At 44.2% G+C, this 19,957-nt stretch overlaps 1 protein-coding gene across 9 annotated transcripts in view; it reads right to left on the bottom strand.

Annotated features, from left to right (window-relative positions):
• Positions 1–19,957, bottom strand: part of slc10a7 (solute carrier family 10 member 7) — a 542,484-nt gene that overhangs the window by 408,507 nt on the left and 114,020 nt on the right. For 6 of the 9 annotated variants that reach the window (XR_011588257.1, XR_011588261.1, XM_070864899.1 and 3 more), the window contains one exon: positions 16,908–16,946. Coding sequence is in view for 4 of the 9 variants with exons in the window: in XM_070864899.1 (XP_070721000.1) it covers positions 16,908–16,946 (39 nt within the window). In the remaining 5 variants the exon portion in view is untranslated. The remainder of the gene's footprint in view (positions 1–16,907; positions 16,947–19,957) is intronic. The other 3 variants (XM_070864928.1, XM_070864963.1, XM_070864954.1) reach the window with 1 other exon arrangement.

The raw sequence follows: 19,957 nt of genomic DNA, 5'->3' as shown, positions 1-19,957 counted from the left end.
GTTGGAATAGTCAAGTCTAGCAGTAACAAAGGCATGGATGAGGCTTTCAGCAGCAGATGAGCTGAGGCAAGGGCGGAGTCGGGCAATGTCATGGAGGTAGAAATAGGCGGTCTTAGTTATGGTGTGGATATGTGGTCAGAAGCTCATTTCAGGGTCAAATATGACACTTAGGTTGCGAACAGTCTGACTCAGCCTCAGACAGGTGCTAGGGAGAGGGATGGAGTCAGTGGCTAGGGAATGGAGTTCATGGTGGGGACCAAAGATAATGGCTTCAGTCTTCCCAATATTTAGCTGGAGGGAATTTCTGTTCATCTGGTACTGGATGTTAGACAAGCAGTCTGACAATGTAGAGACAGTGGAGGGGTCGAGAGAAGTGGTGGTGAGGTAGAGCTGGATGTTGTCAGCGTACATGTGGAAACTGACGCTGTGTTTTTGGATAATATCACGAAGGGTAAACATGTAGATGAGAAATAGGAGGGGAGAAAGTATAGATCCTAGGGGGATACCAGAGGTAACGATGCGGGAGCTGGAAGAGATGCCGGTGCAGGTGATTCTCTGGCTATGATTAGATAGATAAGAATGGAACCAAGCGAGTTCAGTCCCACCCAGCTGGACGACGGTGGAGAGGCGTTGGACAACGATGGAGTGCTCAACTGTATCAAAGGCTGCAAACAGGTCGAGAAGGACGAGGAGGAATAATTTACAAGGGCAGAAACCTGATTCAAGGGATTCAAACATGTGTTCCGGGAAAGATGGGGACAGATTTGGCGGGTGACAACTCATTCAAAAACAAAGGTACCTTGCCTAAAAGAAACTGAAGAAACTAGCACTTAAAAACAGTTTTGGGAATCTCAACTACAGACATTGGGCTGAATTTTAACTTGAAAGTGTTTTGTAGCTGTCATGTGAACAGGTACAAAAAATAATCAAAAAGGCTAACGGAATGCTGGCCTTTATATCTAGAGGATGAGAATACAAAGGGGTTATGCTGCAGCTATACAAAACCCTGGTTAGACCACACCTGGAGTACTGTGACCAGTTCTGGGCACCACACCCAAGGAAGGAGATATTGGTCTTGGGGGGGAGTGCATCGTAGGTTTACCAGAATGATACCTGGACTTCAAGGGTTAAGTTACAAGGGGAGATTACACAAATTAGGGTTGTATTCTCTAGAATTTAGATGGCTATGGGGTTCAAAGTTTTTAATATATTAAGGGGAACAGATAGAGTAGATAGAGAGAAACTACTTCCGCTGGTTGGGGATTCTAGGACTAGGGGCTATAGTCTGAAAATCAGATCCAAACCTTTAAGGGGTGAAATTAGGCAACACTTCTACACACAAACGGTGGGAGAAGTCTGGACTCTCTTCCGCAAATGGCAATTGATGCTTGATCAATAGTTAATTTTAAATTGGAGATTGATAGCTTTCTGTTAACCAAAGGTATTGCGAGATATGGGCCAAAGGCGGGTATATGGAGTTAGGTCTCAGAGAGGCCATGTTCTCACTGAATGGCGGAGCAGGCTCGAGGGGCTGAATGCCCTGCTCCTGTTCCTATGTTCCCAAGACCTGATTTTGGGGGTTAAAAACCAGGAAAAATGTCGCCAGCGCCAACCGGCCGACTTTCACATTTAACTCATGCGTTTTAGTCTGTGTGCGCAAAACCCCCTCAGGAGAGGCAGTTTGTCAATTACCATGTTAACCGCTCAAGTAGAGCGAGATCAACACACACTTTTGACTTTAACGCCGGGTCCACAGGTTTCCTGGGCTCCCTGAAATTCGCCAGTAAAGGCAAGGCAAGTACACAGCAGCAATTCAAGGGGCTAAACCAATCTCAGGAAAATATGCCTATACTCTACTCAGCTATTTCCTTACCGACTTGGGGAAAGCATCTGTTCAAAGTACTACTTTGTTTCCGACATTACAACAGTGACTACAATTCAAAAAGTACTTCATTGGCAGTAAAGTGCTTTGCGACGTACGGTGGTCATGAAAGGTGCTATATAAATGCAAGTCTTTCCTTTTTTCTTTTTTACTTTTGCTGAGAGGTTACTTTCTACACTTTGGAGGTTTGCTTTATCACATCAGGAAGGGTGGTGCTTATGCTGCCTCAGATTGGACCTTAGATGAGGACCAAGATGACCAGCAACAGCATTCGCAGCAGCACTCACAGACCTGTAGCTCCACAGGAGAGGGGGCAGCAGCCCAGAGAGAGGCGAGCGACTGAGAGAGAGAGAGAGAGAGAGGGGCAAGCGGCCCCGAGAGAGAGAGAGGGGCGAGCGGCCCCGAGAGAGAGAGAGGGGCGAGTGGCCCCGAGAGAGAGAGAGAGAGAGAGAGAGAGAGAGAGAGAGAGAGAGAGGGGCGAGCGGCCCCGAGAGAGAGAGAGGCAGAGGCGAGCGACCCCGAGAGAGAGAGAGAGAGAGAGAGAGGGGCGAGTGGCCCCGAGAGAGAGAGAGAGAGAGAGGCAAGCGACCCAGAGAGAGAGAGAGAGAGAAAGACGAGCGACCCCGAGAGAGTGAGAGGCGAGCGACCCCGAGAGAGAGAGAGGCGAGCGGCCCCGAGAGAGAGAGAGAGAGAGAAAAATGAGTGGCCCCGAGTGAGAGAGAGAAAGAGAGAGAGAGAGAGGGGCGAGCGACCCCGAGAGAGAGAGGGGCGAGCGGCCCCGAGAGAGAGAGAGGCGAGCGGCCCCGAGAGAGAGAGAGAGGGGCGAGCGGCCTCGAGAGAGAGAGGGGCGAGCGGCCTCGAGAGAGAGAGAGGGGCGAGCGACCCCGAGAGAGAGAGAGGGGCGAGCGACCCCGAGAGAGAGAGGCGAGCGACCCCGAGAGAGAGAGAGAGAGAGAGAGAGAGGGGCGAGCAGTCCCGAGAGAGAGAGAGAGAGAGAGAGAGGGAGAGAGAAAGAGGGGCGAGCAGCCCCGAGAGAGAGGGGCGAGCGACCCCGAGAGAGAGAGAGAGGGGCGAGCGACCCCGAGAGAGAGAGAGAGAGGGGCGAGCGACCCCGAGAGAGAGAGAGAGAGAGGGGCGAGCGACCCCAAGAGAGAGAGAGAGAGAGGGGCGAGCGACCCCGAGAGAGAGAGAGAGAGGCAAGCGACCCCGAGAGAGAGAGAGAGAGAGAGGCGAGCGACCCCGAGAGAGAGAGAGAGACAGAGAGAGAGAGGCGAGCGACCCCGAGAGAGAGAGAGGCGAGTGGCCCCGAGAGAGAGAGACAGAGAGAGAGAGGTGAGCAGCCCCGAGAGAGAGAGAGAGAGAGAGAGAGGGGGGAAGTGGCCCCGAGAGAGAGGCAAGCGGCAACGAGAGAGAGAGGTGAGCGTTCCCGAGAGAGAGGGGCGAGTAGCCGTGAGAGAGAGAGAGAGAGAGAGAGGTGAGCAGCCCCGAGAGAGAGAGAGAGAGAGAGGGGGGAAGTGGCCCCGAGAGAGAGGCAAGCGGCAACGAGAGAGAGAGGTGAGCGTTCCCGAGAGAGAGGGGCGAGTAGCCGTGAGAGAGAGAGAGAGAGAGAGAGGCGAGCTGCCCCGAGAGAGAGAGAAAGAGAGAAACGAGTGGCCCCGAGTGAGAGAGAAAGAGAGAGAGAGAGAGGTGAGTGGCCCTGAGAGAGAGACGAGTGGCCCCGAGAGAGGCGAGCCGCAGAGGGAGAGGCGAGCGGCAGAGGGGCGCAGCTCGTAGGAGGGCTCTACCCATAAATCAGGGCTGACAGGCAGAGGCTCAGTGTCCTTGATATGTCTGAATACCAGTGTCTCAGAAAACTCAGGATGTCATGTCATGTGGTGGCAGACATTTGCAGCCTCCGAGAAGACCTGCTGCCTACTGAACCTGGTGGCCATGTGTTACCAGTGGCTGTCAAAGTCACCACCGCCCTCAACTTTTTTGCCTCTGGATCCTTCCAGGGTTCTGTTGCAGACATAGCCAGGATCTTCCAGTCGGCCAACCACAAATGCATAGGTGACCAATTGCTTGTTTGCCAGGCAATTATGTCAACTGTGCCAGCAATGATGCCAGTCAGAATGAGCTGGTGAATGGCTTTGTGGTTCTGGCTGGCTTCCCACTAGTACAGGACGCCATCGACTGCAAACACGTAGATCACCCAGGAGTATTAGTCAGCTGCAAGGACTTCCACTCCATCAATGTACAACCACAAAAAAATCTTTATGCAGGTGTGCACAAGATTCCTGGGCAGCTGCCATGACGTTTTCTGCCTGTGGCACTCCAAGCTCCCTGATCTCTTCGGGTCTGGAAGCAGACTTGAGGTGTGGCTGCCAGGTGACAAGGGATACCCACTGCAAACTTGGCTCATGACACACGTCAGTAACCCGACCACTGAAACCCAACAGAGCTACAATGTTATAGAGCATCAGATGTGAACAGGTCATTGATATATAGGTGCCTGTAAAGATCTGGAGGAGCCCTTCAGAATGCACCAGGGTTTCCAGAAAGGTCGTTGTTTGCTGTGCTCTGCACAAAATTATGCGACAGCGAGGCTTGGGGCTGCAGAAGGAACAAAGCAATGAGCTCAGACCCTCCTTGGGCACTTCGGAGGGAGGGTGGAGACGAGGAGGAGGAGAATGGGGTGGGTGATGAGGGCAATGCACATCCAGCTGCTCACATTGCTGCCTGAGATTCCAGGCATACCCTTATTAATGTAAGATTCACTTAGGTTGCACCAGTGGACTATTGTCATAAGGAAATACAAACGCCACTCTTCCTGCTTCCCCCCACCACCACTGCCACTGACACAAAGCAGTCCTAAAACCAACAATTTCCCATTGGTCCCCATCAATGCATGTCCTCACATTAAGAACATAAGAATTAGGAGTAGGTATAGGCCATTTGGCCCCTCGAGCATGCTCCACCATTCATCATGGCTGATCTTCTACCTCAACTCCACTTTCCTGCACTATACCCATTTCCCTTGATTCCTTTAATAATCAAAAATCTATCAATCTCTGCCTCGCATATACCCAATGACTGAGCATCCACAGTCCACTGGGGTAGAGAATTCCGAAGATTCACCACCCTCTAGTGAAGAAATTTCTCCTCATCTCGGTCCTAAATGGCCGACCCCTTATTCTGAGATTGTGATCCCATGTTCCCAGTCAGGGGAAGCATCCTCCCTGCATCAACCCTGTCAATCCCTGTAAGAATTGTGTATGTTTCAATGAGATCACCTCTCATTCTTCTAAACACTGGAGAATATAAGCCTAGTCTACTCCATCTCTCCTCATAGGACAATTCCCCCATCCCAGGAATCAGTCTGGCGAACCTTCGTTGCACTCCCTCTATGGCAAGTATATTCTTCCGTAGGTAAGGAGACCAAAACGGTGCATAATACTCCAGGTGTGATCTCACCGATATAATTGCAGTTTGACATCTAGCCTGAAATTTGGTTGGAGGGTTCCTAAGGTGCTAATGTCAGGCAGTCGCTAAATTTAGCGCTGGAAATTCTTTAGCGACGGAAACAGCAAAATTCAGTTGTTGCGCCCTGACAGCAGAGTGGAGCGAGAAGGGAAGTGTTCCACACTTCTCTTAGGGCACTAGGCCGGGTGCGCAGCTGAATATCCTGTGCTGAAAAACCGGCTTCATAGAACCCAAAGAGAGGCCTCCCTGGAACAAAAACACAAAAAGCATTCCCTATACATTACTCACCTCAAATAAAATTAAATCGCAAAAAAAATATCAATCACACTTACCTCATGCAGTCAGTCATTTCTTCCCCGAGCGCCCCGGGACAGCTCTGCACGTCAGCTTTCTATGGCGGTGTCACTACGGGGCGCTATGGGTGCAGCAAAAACTAAATTCTGCTTCTGTGTCGATACTGCACACAGACACGACTCTCCCGAGCGATACTCATCAGCGCCACAGCTACCAGCACACTGAATTTGCTGAGCGATACTAATGACGGCGCTCGCGGCTACAAACCCTTTAGCGCTCCTGTACCGCCCCTCATGAGGGGCGCTATCGAACCTAATTTCTCCACCCTTTACTCTTATATTCAAATCTTGTAAAAAGGCCAACATACCATTTGCTTTAATTGCTTCCTGTACCTGCATGTTAACTTTCGGTGATTCGTGTACAAAGACACCCAGGTCTCTATGAACATCAACGTTTTCCAATCTCTCACTGTTTTTTCTATTTTTCCTCCCAAAGTGGAAAACTTCACATTTCTCCACATGATATTCCATTTGCCATGTTCTTGCCCGTTCACTTAGCCTGTCTAAATCCCCTTGAAGTCTCTTTGCATCCTCCTCACAACTTATATTCCCACCTAGCTTTGTATCATCATCAGCAAACTTGGATATATTACATTTGGTCCCCTCATCCAAATCACTGATTATAGATTGCGAATAGCTGAGGCCCAAGCACTGATCCTTGCGGTACCTCATTAGTTACTATCTGCCAACCCGAAAATGACACTTTTATTCCTATTCTGTTTTCTGTCCATTAACCAATCCTCAATCCATGCTAGTATATTACCCCCAATTCCATGAGCCCTAATTTTGTTTAATAACCTCTTGTTTGGCACCTTATCAAATGCCTTCTGAAAATCCAAATACACCACATCTACAGGTTCCCCCTTTTCTTATCTGCTAGTTACAACCTCAAAACACTCTAACAGATTTGTCAAATATGATTTGCCTTTCTTAAATCTGTGTTGACTCTGCCCAATCCTATTATTATTTTCTAAGTGCCCTGTTACCACTCCCTCAATAATAGATTCTAGCATTTTCCCGACTACTGATGTCAGGCTAACTGGTCTGTAGTTCTCCATTTTCTCAAATACCTATGTGCATACCCTTGCGCAACTACAAAGCCTAACTCTTTCTTTTTCTGCTACTTTTACATGGTGCAAGCTGTGTGACTTCAGCAGAGGTAGAGACAAGCTGCTCGGATCACTGCTCTGACTGCTGAGATGCTCTAAGCCGACGTCCTCTAGGAGTTGGAATCCATGAGGGCCCCGCCAAAGACTGCTCCACCTGCACCTGTGCAAGGGCAGACTTGGTCATCGGGAAATGAGGCAGCATGTGGGCAACTGACTGAGGGTGAAAAGTGGAGTCCCCACTTCCATGACCCCTTTCGCCATCATCCCTTTCATGGCACAGCCGCACTTTACTGCCACCACAGTGCTGGAGAACACTTTGGTGCAGATCAGTGTGGCCCAGTGAGGCCAAGGCTATGGTATTTATGAACCTATTTAAGGAAGCAGACAGGTTGGTATCCAGAGTCTGTTCGGTGGTGTTGAAGGCTTGCATGGACTCGTTTGATTGGAGCGTTTGACGGTTCATGGCGCTGGCCACTCTATCCATGGAAGAAGACATTATCTTAATGGCCTGCCCCACCACCCGCCTCATGCTTGAGATGGACTCCTCCAATCTCGCTGCAGTTGTGGTGAGTGTGCTTCGAAGGCCTGTCAGTGCATCGAACATTCTCTGCTACTGCTCAATTATTCTCCTCTTCACTGACGGCCCCCGAGGTACAGCATCTGTGTCCAGCTGAGCAGAGCTTGAAAAGGGCTGTGACCTCCAATGCGGACTCACCGCTGCTGTCCCTGTCTTCACCATCTGCTCTTGCCCACTTGTAAAGTCAGAATCACCAGGTGAAAACCAACTATTTGCCTTATTGGCCCCACCAAAGTGCAGGTATGAGCTGGTGCATTGACTGCAAGAATCCTGCAACGGTGCACACACTGAAGGACTCTGCTCCTCTGAGGAATCGTCGCCCTCCACGTCCACCGACTGCTGCTGCACGTGTGAAGGCCCTGTGGGAGCTAAAGGACATGAATTAATCCTGGCAAAATAAGAATATGCAAGTATCATGATGAAGATAATCATATTTCACTCGCTGTTGAAACCAAGTCAACATGACTGAGTACCATATGACACGTGGGTGGGTTTTTATTTAATTTTGTCACCAGGTAGCTCCCAGTCTCAGACAGCCAGGGACACCAAAACACCACTGATCTCCATTGCTTCCGCCTCTGCAGTAGTCAGCTGTGTGATCTGTGGAGGGCTCCATCCAGTTTGCTCCCTTTCCTTGGTGTTCTATGCTCTCTCCTCTTGAAAGGAGGGAAAGAGGAGTCGTACAAGTGAGTGTAATGGTATGTGTTCAACCAATGGAGTGCATTTGGTGAAGGTGACTATGAGGGAGAGGCATGACATTGCACAAGGGTGATGGTGAGTAGGTGTAGTGGCTGGATAGATGGGGATGTGAGGATGTGGTTGCAAAGAGTAGGATGGGTGCAACTGCAAGGTAAGGGATTTAAGGAATGATAAGAACATAAGAAATTGGAGCAGGAGTAGGCCATACGGCCCCTCAAGCCTGCTCCGCTATTTAATACGATCATGGCTGATCCGATCATGGACTCAGGTCCACTTCGTGCCCACTCCACATGACACCTTCTTCCTTTATCGGTTAAGAAACTGTTTATTTCTCTCTTAAATTTATTCAATGAAGACAACGAATTCCACAGATTTACAACCCTCCGAGAAGAAATTTTTCCTCATCTCTGTTTTAAATGGGCGGCCCCTTATTCTAAGATTATTTCTCCTAGTTCTCGTCTCTCCCATCAGTGGAAACATCCTCTCTGCATCCACCTTGTCAAGCCCCCTCATCATCATATACGTTTCGATAAGATCACCTCTCATTCTTCTGAATTCCAATGAGTAGAGGCCCAACCTACTCAACCTTCCCTCATAAATCAACCCCCTCTTCTCCAGAATCAAACTAATGAAACTTTTCTGAGCAAGTATATCCTTTCTTAAATATGGAAACCAAAACTGTACGCAGTGTTCTAGGTGTGGCCTCACCAATACCCTGTATAACTGTAGCAAGACTTCCCTGCTTTTATACTCCATCCCCCTTGCAATAAAGGCCAATATTTCATTGGCCTTCCTGATCACTTGCTGTACCTGCATATTAACCTTTTGTGTTTCATGCACCAGTACCCCCAGGTCCTGCTGTACTGCAGCACTTTGCAATTTTTCTCCATTTAAATAAAATTTGCTCTTCAATTTTTTCTGCCAAAGTGTATAACCTCACACTTTCCAACATTATACTCCATCTGCCAAATTTGTGCCCACTCACTTAGCCTGTCTATGTCCTTTTGCAGATTTTTTGTGCCCTCCTCACACATTGCTTTTCCTCCCATCTTTGTTTTGTCAGCAAACTTGGCTATGTTACACTCAATCCCTTCTTCCAAGTCGTTAACATAGACTGTAAATAGTTGGGATCCCAGCACTGATCCCTGCGACACCCCACTAGTTACTGATTGCTAACCCAAGAATGAACCATTTATCCCGACTCTCTGTTTTCTGTTATTAGCCAATCCTCTATCCATGCTGATACACTACCCTCAACCTGTGAACTTTCATCTTGTGCAGTAACCTTTTATGTAGCACCTTGTCAAATGCCTTCTGGAAGTTCAAATACACTACATCTACTGGTTCCCCTTTATCCACCCTGTTCGTTACATCCTCAAAGGTGGAGGAGGATTTCCTGGAGTGTATTCGGGATGGTTTTCTAGACCAATATGTCAAGGAACCAACTAGAGGGCTGGCCATCCTGGGTGATGTGTAATGAGAAAGGACTAATTAACAATCTTGTTGTGCAAGGCCCCTTGGGGAAGAGTGACCATAATATTGTAGAATTCTTTATTAAGATAGAGAGTGACACAGTTAATTCAGACACTAGGGTCCTGAACTTGGGGAAAGGTAACTTCGATGGTATGAGACGTGAATTGGCTAGAATAGACTGGCGAGTGATACTTAAAGGGTTGACGGTGGATAGGCAATGGCAAACATTTAAAGATCACATGATGAACTTCAACAATTGTCTGGAGTAAAAATAAAACGGGGAAGGTGGCTCAACCGTGGCTAACAAGGGAAATTAAGGATCGTGTTAAATCCAAGGAAGAGGCATATAAATTGGCCAGAAAAAGCAGCAAACCTAAGGACTGGGAGAATTTTGTAATACAGAGAGGAGGACAAAGGGTTTAATTAGGAGGGAGAAAATAGAGTATGAGTGGAAGCTTGCTGGGAACATAAAAACTGACTGCAAAAGCTTCTATAGATATGTGAAGAGAAAAAGATTAGTGAAAACAAACTTAGGTCCCTTGCAGTCAGATTCAGGTGAATTTATAATGGGGAACAAAGAAATGGCGGACCAGTTAATCAAATACTTTCGTTCTGTTTTCACGAAGGAAGACACAAATAACCTTCGGGAAATACTGGTGGACCGAAGGTCTAGTGAGAAGGAGGAACTGAAGGATATCCTTAGAAAGTGGGAAATTTTATTAGGGAAATTGATGGGATTGAAGGCCGATAAATCCCCGGAGCCTGATTGTCTGCATCCCAGAGTACTTAAGGAAGTGTCCATAGAAATAGTGGATGCATTGGTGATCATTTTCCAACAGTCTATCGACTCTGGATCAGTTCCTTTGGACTGGAGGGTAGCTAATGTAACACCACTTTTTAAAAAAGGAGGGAGAGAGAAAACAGGTAAGTATAGACCGGTTAGCCAGACATCAGTAGTGGGGAAAATGTTGGAATCAATTATTAAAGATGAAATAGCAGCGCATTTGGAAAGCAGTGACAGGATCGGTCCAAGTCAGCATGGATTTATGAAAGGGAAATCATGCTTGACAAATCTTCTAAAATTTTTTGAGGATGTAACCAGAAGAGTGGAGAAGGGAGAACCAGTGGATGTGGTGTATTTGGACTTTCAAAAGGCTTCTGACAAGGTCCCACACAAGAGATTGGTGTGCAAAATCAAAGCACATGGTATTGGGGGTAATGTACTGACGTGAATAGAGAACTGGTTGGCAGACAGGAAGTAGAGAGTTGGGATAAACGGGTCCTTTTTACAATGGCAGGCAATGACTAGTGGAGTGCCGCAGGGCTCAGTGCTGGGATCCCAGCTCTTTACAATATACATTCATGATTTAGATGAAGGAATTGAGTGTAATATCTCCAAGTTTGCAGATGACACGAAACTGGGTGGCGGTGTGAGCTGTGAGGAGGACGGTAAAAGGCTTTAGGGTGACTTGGACAGATGGGCAAATGCATGGCAGATGCAGTATAATGTGGATAAAGGTGAGGTTATCCACTTTTGGGGGAAAAAACACGAAGGCAGAATATTATCTGAATGGCGGCAGATTAGGAAAAGGGGAGGTGCAACGAGACCTGGGTGTCATGGTTCATCAGTCATTGAAAGTTGGTATGCAGGTACAGCAGGCGGTGAAAAAGGAAAATGGTATGTTGACCTTCATAGCTAGGGGATTTGAGTATTGGAGCAGGGAGGCCTTACTGCAGTTGTACAGGTCCTTAGTGAGGCCTCACCTGGAATATTGTGTTCAGTTTTGGTCTCCTAATCTGAGGAAGGACGTTCTTGCTATTGAGGGAGTGCAGCGAAGGTTCACCAGACTGATTTCCGGGATGGCGGGACTGACATATGAGGAGAGACTGGATCAACTGGGCCTTTATACACTGGAGTTTAGAAGGATGAGAGGGGATCTCATAGAAACATGTAAGATTCTGACGGGACGGGACAGGTTAGATGCGGGAAGAATGTTCTCGATGATGGGGAAGTCCAGAACCAGGGGACACAGTCTTTAGGATAAAGGGTGGGCCATTTAGGACTGAGATGAGGAGAAACTTCTTCACTCAGAGAATTGTTAACCTGTGGAATTCCCTACCGCAGAGAGTTGTTGATGCCAGTTCATTGGATATATTCAAGAGGGAGTTAGATATGGCCCTTACGACTAAAGGGGATCAAGGGGTATGGAGAGAAAGCAGGAAAGGGGTAGTGAGGGAATGATCAGCCATGATCTTATTGAATGGTGGTGCATGCTCGAAGGGCCGAATGGCCTACTCCTGCACCTATTTTCTATGTTTCTATGTAAAGAATTCCAGCAAATTTGTCAAACATGACGTCCCCTTCATAAATCCATGCTGACCCTGCCTGACTGAATTATGCTTTTCCAAATGTCCTGCTACTGCTTCTTTAATAATGTACTCCAACATTTTCCCAACCACAGATGTTAGGCTAACTGGTCTATAGATTCCTGTTTTTTGTCTGCCTCATTTTCCAACCATGCCTTCTTTCTCTCAGCAGCAGGCTTCCTCCTCCCATTTCTCGGGAGTATCTCGCTCCGGCTCCTCACAGCCCCCAGCAGCACATCCAGGGAGGTGTCCATGAAGCAGGGCACAGCCTTTGCCCATCTCGACTCCCCTACAACACTTCCAGTTCTCTGACAGCCAACTCTAACTCCTTCAACTTCAACAGTACGTTTGAATTGTCCCTTTAAATACTGGATTTGAGATCGTGTCATGTGGGTCCACACACCCCCTGCCACTAATTGGACGGCAAACCCGGAAGTAAAATGATAAATGAGGTGCTCGTGTTGAAAAACCACTGACAGACGCGCTTACCATATTTTGGGTTCCCCCCTGCTCTCAGCGCATCTGCACATTAAAATCCAGTGCATAGATTCTGCTATTTTACGTACTTTTTTGTGCATCCAGAAAGCTCCCATTGTCCATTATTACCTTCAATATTTGCTGTTTCCTGCATCCTTTACTGTTCAGATAATATTTCTACAAAGGCACGATCCACTCTGCCAGAAATGGAAACTTATCCGAAAACTAATTAATGGTTAGATTGCCAGCTCTAATGCGTTCTCACCCACTGACTTTGGCTACCATTTGGATCTGAAGAACATATTTTTCATTTTGTTTCTAATCATTTCTTTCTCCCTCAGCCCACGCTATTTGCCCAACTCTTGCCCAGCAAATGTCCATAAAACTCTTGCGCCTGGTAAAAGCAAGCGCATAGCCTACTTTTACCAACGTAAGAGTTTTAAAACATATTAAAATAAAATTTAATTGCACATTTTTATGTTAAAAACCCTGTCCATTAAGATAACTTTATTTTAAACCCTTTTAAGAACATAAGAAATAGGAGCAGGATTAGCCATTCGGCCCATCGAGCCTGCTCCGCCATTCAATAAGCTCATGGCTGATCTGATCATGGACTCAGTTCCACTTTCCTGCCCGCTCCCCATAATCCTTTACTCCCTTATTACTCAAAAATCTATCTCCGCCGATCATTCACCTCAGTACCCCTTTCCTGCTTTCTCTCCAAACCCCTTGATCCCTTTAGCCATAAGGGCCATATCTAACTCCCTCTTGAATATATCTAGCGAACTGGCAGTGCAAGAGACAACTGATTTTGGTGCAAGGAACTTCGATTTTATTAAGGACAAGAACATACAATGTCAAGCTTGTAATTACTAGAAGAAAGAACACTTTATCACACATTCAAAGGGGTTACAGAAAAATAATACACCTCCCACCTCCCAATGCCTAACTATGACTCGATTGAACTCCAGGGCAAACAGGGATTATTGCTCACCAATCCTTTTATTGTCAGTTGGCGGTGGTTCGCGATTTCGGGGTTTGCTGGACTCCGTAGATTCTGTTTGCCATACCCCGAACGACGTGGAAGACTTCTTATTGCGTAGTCTTCAGTTGGGTGGTGTCCGCTGATGCGGTAGGGCACGTATTGGACTTATGGGGTGAGTACCCACTTTCTTCCATCAGCAGTAGGTTTCGAAGTCTCTTTAGGAAATGTTTCACCTGTTGGTAGCTAGGAACAGATTGTAGAGTGGAAACTTTCAAATTTTTGGTTTCTTCTTGAGGAGTTTTGTTCTTAGAATTTGTCGATCGTGGTTGTTTTCGATGTTACCACGTTGGCTGTGGTCAGTTGCTGCCGCGATGATGATGTCCAAAGTTACTGGGAACTGCTTTCTCAGCCGTGATGATGTTCTTCCTTCTTCTTCGATAGCAGGGCAGTGTGGCCCAGGTGTGTCTTCGAGGCTGGAGATGTTGGTGCTCAGAAGAGCTGCATAGGAGGCTGTGTAGCAAGCTCTCTGGAAGGCTTGTTAAAAACTGCTGCACCGTCTCTCTCCTTTTTCCCTCCTTCCCCTCCTCCTTTCGTTAAAAAACAGGGCTCCCTGTTATACTTTGGGAGCCGTTCTAATCTGCACGCCAAATCAGCCCCGATTCTTTGTTTTAATTTTGGCAGGCTTGATATCTCTTTGTTATATTTTGGCGGACCCATTAATGGTAACCTGTCTCCGATGTGTCGATCTTTCGAATTTGTTTCTTGATGTGAAAATTAGCTTTTTGGTATTTGCAATGTCTGCCTAGGCCTGGGTTTTCCATGCGGGCTGGATGGGCCATTATCATTATGTATACGCTGGATGGGTTTCCTGCTCAGAGTGATGGCTGGCTATCTCTGGGTTGATTGTTGCTATGTTAATGTCTCCCAGGGAGAAGGGTTTTCGAGTTTACACAATTCCCCAGACAATTTGTTTAGCTTCAATACCCCAGACAGCTTCAATACCCAAAACTGATTTCCTTGAATGATAGTTATCCTTTCGTTCTCAGCCCTTTCCACACGGACCCAATCTGCCTTGTAATATCCCAAATTCAATTAAAACTCGTAGTTTCTTCCATGTGCACTTTAGGATCCCAAATTTTCTGGTTGATAGTTCCAAATTAAATTTCCTTTCCAATGAGTCTAAACACTGGGGGGGGGGGGGGGGGGGGGGGGGTTCCCACAAATTTTGCAATCCTACAACAGTCATGGGAACTCGTACAAACAGAGCTCCCATTTTTATCAATGAGAATACTGCATAGTGATTGGTAGTCCAGGCCCACGTGACTCCAACTTGTATGTACGTACCTCGAAGTCATCTCCCCATGCGCTGTGCAGCGAATCTCGGCCTCCGACCGAAATCTCTACGTTCCTCCGGGACCACCAGGTACTTTTGTAGATCTTTTTTAAATCGGAGCCGTCGTACGAAGTAAGCCTCCGACCGCAATTTTCCCATTAGTTCCAGCTTTAATTATCTTTCCGAAGTCTGAAATGACTATATGCAACCCCTTTAAAAGATGTAGTAATTTCTCCTTTTTCAAACCTTCCATAATTGAATATAATGGTACTCTCCAAATGAGTCTGTACGATTCTCAATATAACAAAAGGGAGCAGTACAAAGTTGCTAGTGCTTCTACCGTACAACCCCAATCCAAAGCGAGCACACACACTTTTAAAAATAAAATCTCAGTTGTCCTATCTTCTTACTATTTGGATCACGTATTTTTTACAACTAGAAGAAATCCATTACCCTAAAAATCAACTTGGTTCTGCCTAACAAAATTAAATTCCATCACAGTAATTAAATTCATGTCACAAATTTGCAAGAAAAATGGACATGACTAGTATGTTTACCATCTCCACAATTCAATGGACATACAGAGCAAACACTGTCTGTGTGAAGCTGACATTCATTATAACAAATTTGAGGGAAAAACATCAGTTTAAACACTAATAAAACCAGTCATTTTAAAAAGTAGTTTACTCAAGATTCATCTTTAGAGCCAAGGTACTGTGTATACAAACACAACTGTATATATTCTAATATGTGAATGCTTTGATCTGGTTACTGGTTAAAAATATTTGCAAACATTATTCTAATGTCACAGATAGTTGCATCTGAAAGTATTAGTGAGCAAGTTTGAGTATGTTCATTATATATTCAGCTTTCACTGTTTGAAATAATTAGTAATTGTGGAAATATTCTCAACACAACACCAAATTCCAATAAATGCTGTAGTTAGAAAAATATTGAACAGCATGTGTGAAAATTCTACCTTCTATAACATGGAACTACAATGATACAAGCAGATTTTATTAGCTAACCATTCAGCAGACTATAATTGATCTGCCATCAAATATTATTACAGCACATCAAAGAGAGAAATCAAATCATTTATTATAATCTCCTTTATTGTAAAACAGCATGTGTAAAATGAAGGGGAGGAGATAATGAAATTATGTTTCTAACTTACAGCAATTCTCTGTGGCACAATGCAAAGAAACCAGAGAGTCTGGAATTTATGTAAATTGTATTCATCTATCAAATATAACTAGGGCAGTTACATTAAAAATGTTCTGTTTTACCAGTAATCAAACAAACATCAGTATGAATAAAGGTTTGGATAATATTTGTCTCTTGAATGTTTTGAGAGAAAAGAACTTCTAACCAATTGATAAGTGGAAAGCAAAAACACAACATGTACACACGATAGCTACTGATTGAATTATAATTTCCTGCACTATTCATGGGTCATGATTTATCTTCCAAATATCAATCCCTCGATGTTCAGTAACGAGTATTTGATGAACCTCATAAAAAATGATCTGTATATTGATACATGTTTCTATTTAATTTAATGTAACGAATTAACTGCCCATCTAAAAAATACATTCCTAAAGCCTTTGAAATGTAGTGAAAAGGCTCACTATAATAAGATTATTGAAAGGTAGTTTTACAATATAAATAGTCAACTGTGAATGAAACATTTCAGAATTGCATTCCAGTCAACATTAACAGCCTTACTGCACTGGAAAAACAATCTCAATAACTGTAATACTGTGACCTGAATTTTGTCATTGCAACATTAATTTGCAACAACAATTAGGAGGGGCAGGCAAAAAGTTAATGTTAAAGTCAATAGTATCAATAATACAAATAAAGTATTTGCAGGAAGGGACATAAAATTATGAATTATGAATAATCTGATTAAAACTTAAAGAATACCCACACACAATTTTGAAAATCTTCATCCTAGTCATCAATGCATTTAAGACAAAATGCAAAGTTAAAAATTGAACCATAACTTAAAACAGATAGTTTCTTTTGAAATATGTCTTAAATAATAAGGAAACCAGACAATAAAATTCATTGCTGTTACTTTGTTCATTTTAGAAGTAAATCAGTAATAAATACTTAAGCATTGCAATTTAACAGTGTTTACAAAATTAATCCTGTAATGAAGTCATTAAATATTTCAAGTCTTACCAGAAAACTTCCAAAAGCAGAATTGAAAATAGCAGCTGCCTGCAAAACAAGATTAGATTGTTTGAGTATTTCTTTCACCATAAAGTATTTGCTGCTGATGAATGGCATGTGTCACACTTTAACTTGTCAAATACAGTAAATGCTTATGTCATTAAAAAAATAACCCAGTAAACACAAATACAATAGTGTTAATATGTGATTTTTGACAATCACACAGAAAAAATCTATCGTGCAGGATACTACTAATATACTAATAAATACAGTATGTAAAATTTCAGATCCTTCCAGGCAATGATTGGGACTTACCTAAAATAAACCAGTGTAAAAACTATTACGGCAAAATAAAAACAAATGCAGCTCAAGCCACTACTCCAAGATATGCTGTAAATATCGAAAAGATGCAGAAACTAAATAAAACAAGGTAAGGATCTTGAACCTCATCCAGTCAAGCAATATACAGTACCACGGTAATGAAGACAACATGATCTGGAGATCCAATGCGGTCCCTCAAAACCAGGGAGGTAGCAGCCATACCACTCCCTAAGTAAAATGCATCAGACTTTAGCACTATTTATTTATAAAACACCATAAACAAAAAAAGGTGCCAATAGGTACAGGAAATTTGAAATCAAAATAAATGCAAAGCCATGTTCAAAAGACAAAGCTAAACCTACATACTGCTCCCAAAGAGGAAAGATCAAGACTGAATAGATAATGCGATCCTGGCTCTAGAGTATTTAGCTTTCTTATTCATGTTCATAATTAATTCAAGAACATTGATAATTTCATTAGATTTTTCCAGACTTATCAATAAATGATGGCAATGGACCACAGCTCCACTGTGCCCTGAATATCACAATCATCATCATAGGCAGTCCCTCGAAGCGAGGATGACTTGAGGGAGCAGCGTGTGGCGGCCCCGCCCAGAAATCGGCACAGTCCAGGCCTGCAAGACCATATCACAGTAGCCACAGTCAAATAACCTCTGCTCACTGTCAAGGGTGTGACATATGGTATTTCCTGCCACATAGGTACAATTTCAATACCTTGATGAGACATTGTTTTGAACAACCGTAAAGTAATGCAGTTTAGCACTTTTCCCCACTGTTATACACTGTCCCAAATAAAATTTGTCATTGAAAGCATATTTTCCTAATTCCTCCACAGAGATCACAAATGGAGATAGCAACTGTGTATCTTACACAAGTACCACAAAGCACAAGACTACCATACACACGATTAATCCTACTTTTAACATGGTGATGCTTAAAATGATTTCACTGAATATCAAGGGACTCTTGTACTTAATAAGATGTTTAACATGTTTTAACCAGGCAAATATTTATAAGTAGGTATGTGGGTAAACAACCTTAAATTAGCTTATCTGTGCCAGTATAAAGGATTATTCGGATCAATGGATGGAAAATCACATGATTTTCTCATAACTGCATGTAAAATCGATTGGCGGCAGGGGGTCTCACAAAATGTCACCTTTCATCTCGGAGGAGGAAAAAATCAGTTGAGGACTCTCCACTGGGCCATTCTTGCATGTTCTTCTGGTGGCTGGCAAAGAGCAGTAATGAAGTGGTCTGGGAGCAGCTAACATACTGCATCCTTTGAGATGAAGGAGATGCCTGACCAGGGGACAGAAGAATTAATGCAAGGGAGAAAAAAAACATAGGAAGCAGCTGCATATGCCCTCATAGGAGAATACTGTATCAATTCAATATATTGTGCTGTATTTTAGTGTGGCTTCTTAACAAAAATATAGAAAACAACCAGTTGACAGTGAGTGAGCACACTGTGGAATATTCCTGACTCTTAAATTTGGGTGAAACACAATAATTACTCCCAGTGGTTGAATTCCAAAATTAAAGTTAAACCTGATAAAATCCTGAAGTCAATGTTGGCAAACTATGGCTCTGGTGTAACACACACAGCTACTTTTTATGGAAGGCACAGGAAATATTTAGTTTGCTCTATATCATTGCTCCAACTGGTATATCAAGAATATTGAAGTCGCTTACATCACACATAGAAAACTAAATGATGGTCAGAGCGTGAAAGTGACACTGAGGATGCAAACTATTGATATGCATCACTCCTTTTCGCATTATACTTTACCATAATATATTTGTACATCATGATGTAATTATTTATTTAAAGTATTTTATGTTATTCCAAAATTGTTTTGTAATTATAAATTTTCCACTTTATTTCTCGCAGCTCATTTATTTGCTTTTTATTTGAACTGAATTCAGGAAAAAAGAAACCTAAAAATCAGAAGAACATAAGAAATAGGAGCGGGAGTAGGCCATTTGGCCCCTTGCGCCTGCTCCGCCATTCAATAAGATCATGGCTGATCTGATCTTGGCCTCAACTCACTTCCCTGCCCGCTCACCATAACCCTTCACTCGCTTATCATTCAAAAATCTGTCTATCTCCACCTTAAATATATTCCATGACCCAGCCTCCACAGCTCTCTAGGGTAGAGAATTTCACAGATTCATGACCCTCAGAGAAGAAATTCTTCCTCATCTCCATTTTGAATGGGTGGATCCCTTATTCTGAAACTATGACCCCTAATCCTAGATTCCTCCACAAGGGGAAACATCCTCTCTGCATTTACCGTCAATCCCTCTCAGAATCTTATACGTTTCAATAAGATCACCTCTCACTCTTCTAAACTCCAATGAGTATAGGCCCAACCTGCTCAACCTTTCTTCATAAGACAAACCCTTCATCTCAGGAATCAATCTCGTGAACTTTCTCCAATGCAAGTATATCCCTCCTCAAATAAGGAGACCAAAACTGTATGCAGTACTCCAAGTGTGGTCTCACCAATACCCTGTACAGTTGTAGCAGGACTTCCCTACTTTTATACACCATCCCCTTTGCAATAAAGGCCAACATTCCATTTGCCTTCCTAATTACTTGCTGTACCCGCATGCTAACCTTTTGTGTTTCATGTACAAGGACCCCCAGATCTCTCTGTACCGCAGCATTTTGTAATCTCTCCCCCATTTAAATAATAATTAGCTTTTTTATTT

Source organism: Pristiophorus japonicus, chromosome 2 (assembly GCF_044704955.1).
Source record: "Pristiophorus japonicus isolate sPriJap1 chromosome 2, sPriJap1.hap1, whole genome shotgun sequence".
Taxonomy (NCBI): Eukaryota; Metazoa; Chordata; class Chondrichthyes; family Pristiophoridae; genus Pristiophorus; species Pristiophorus japonicus.
This window is presented reverse-complemented; position numbering and strand designations above follow the sequence as displayed.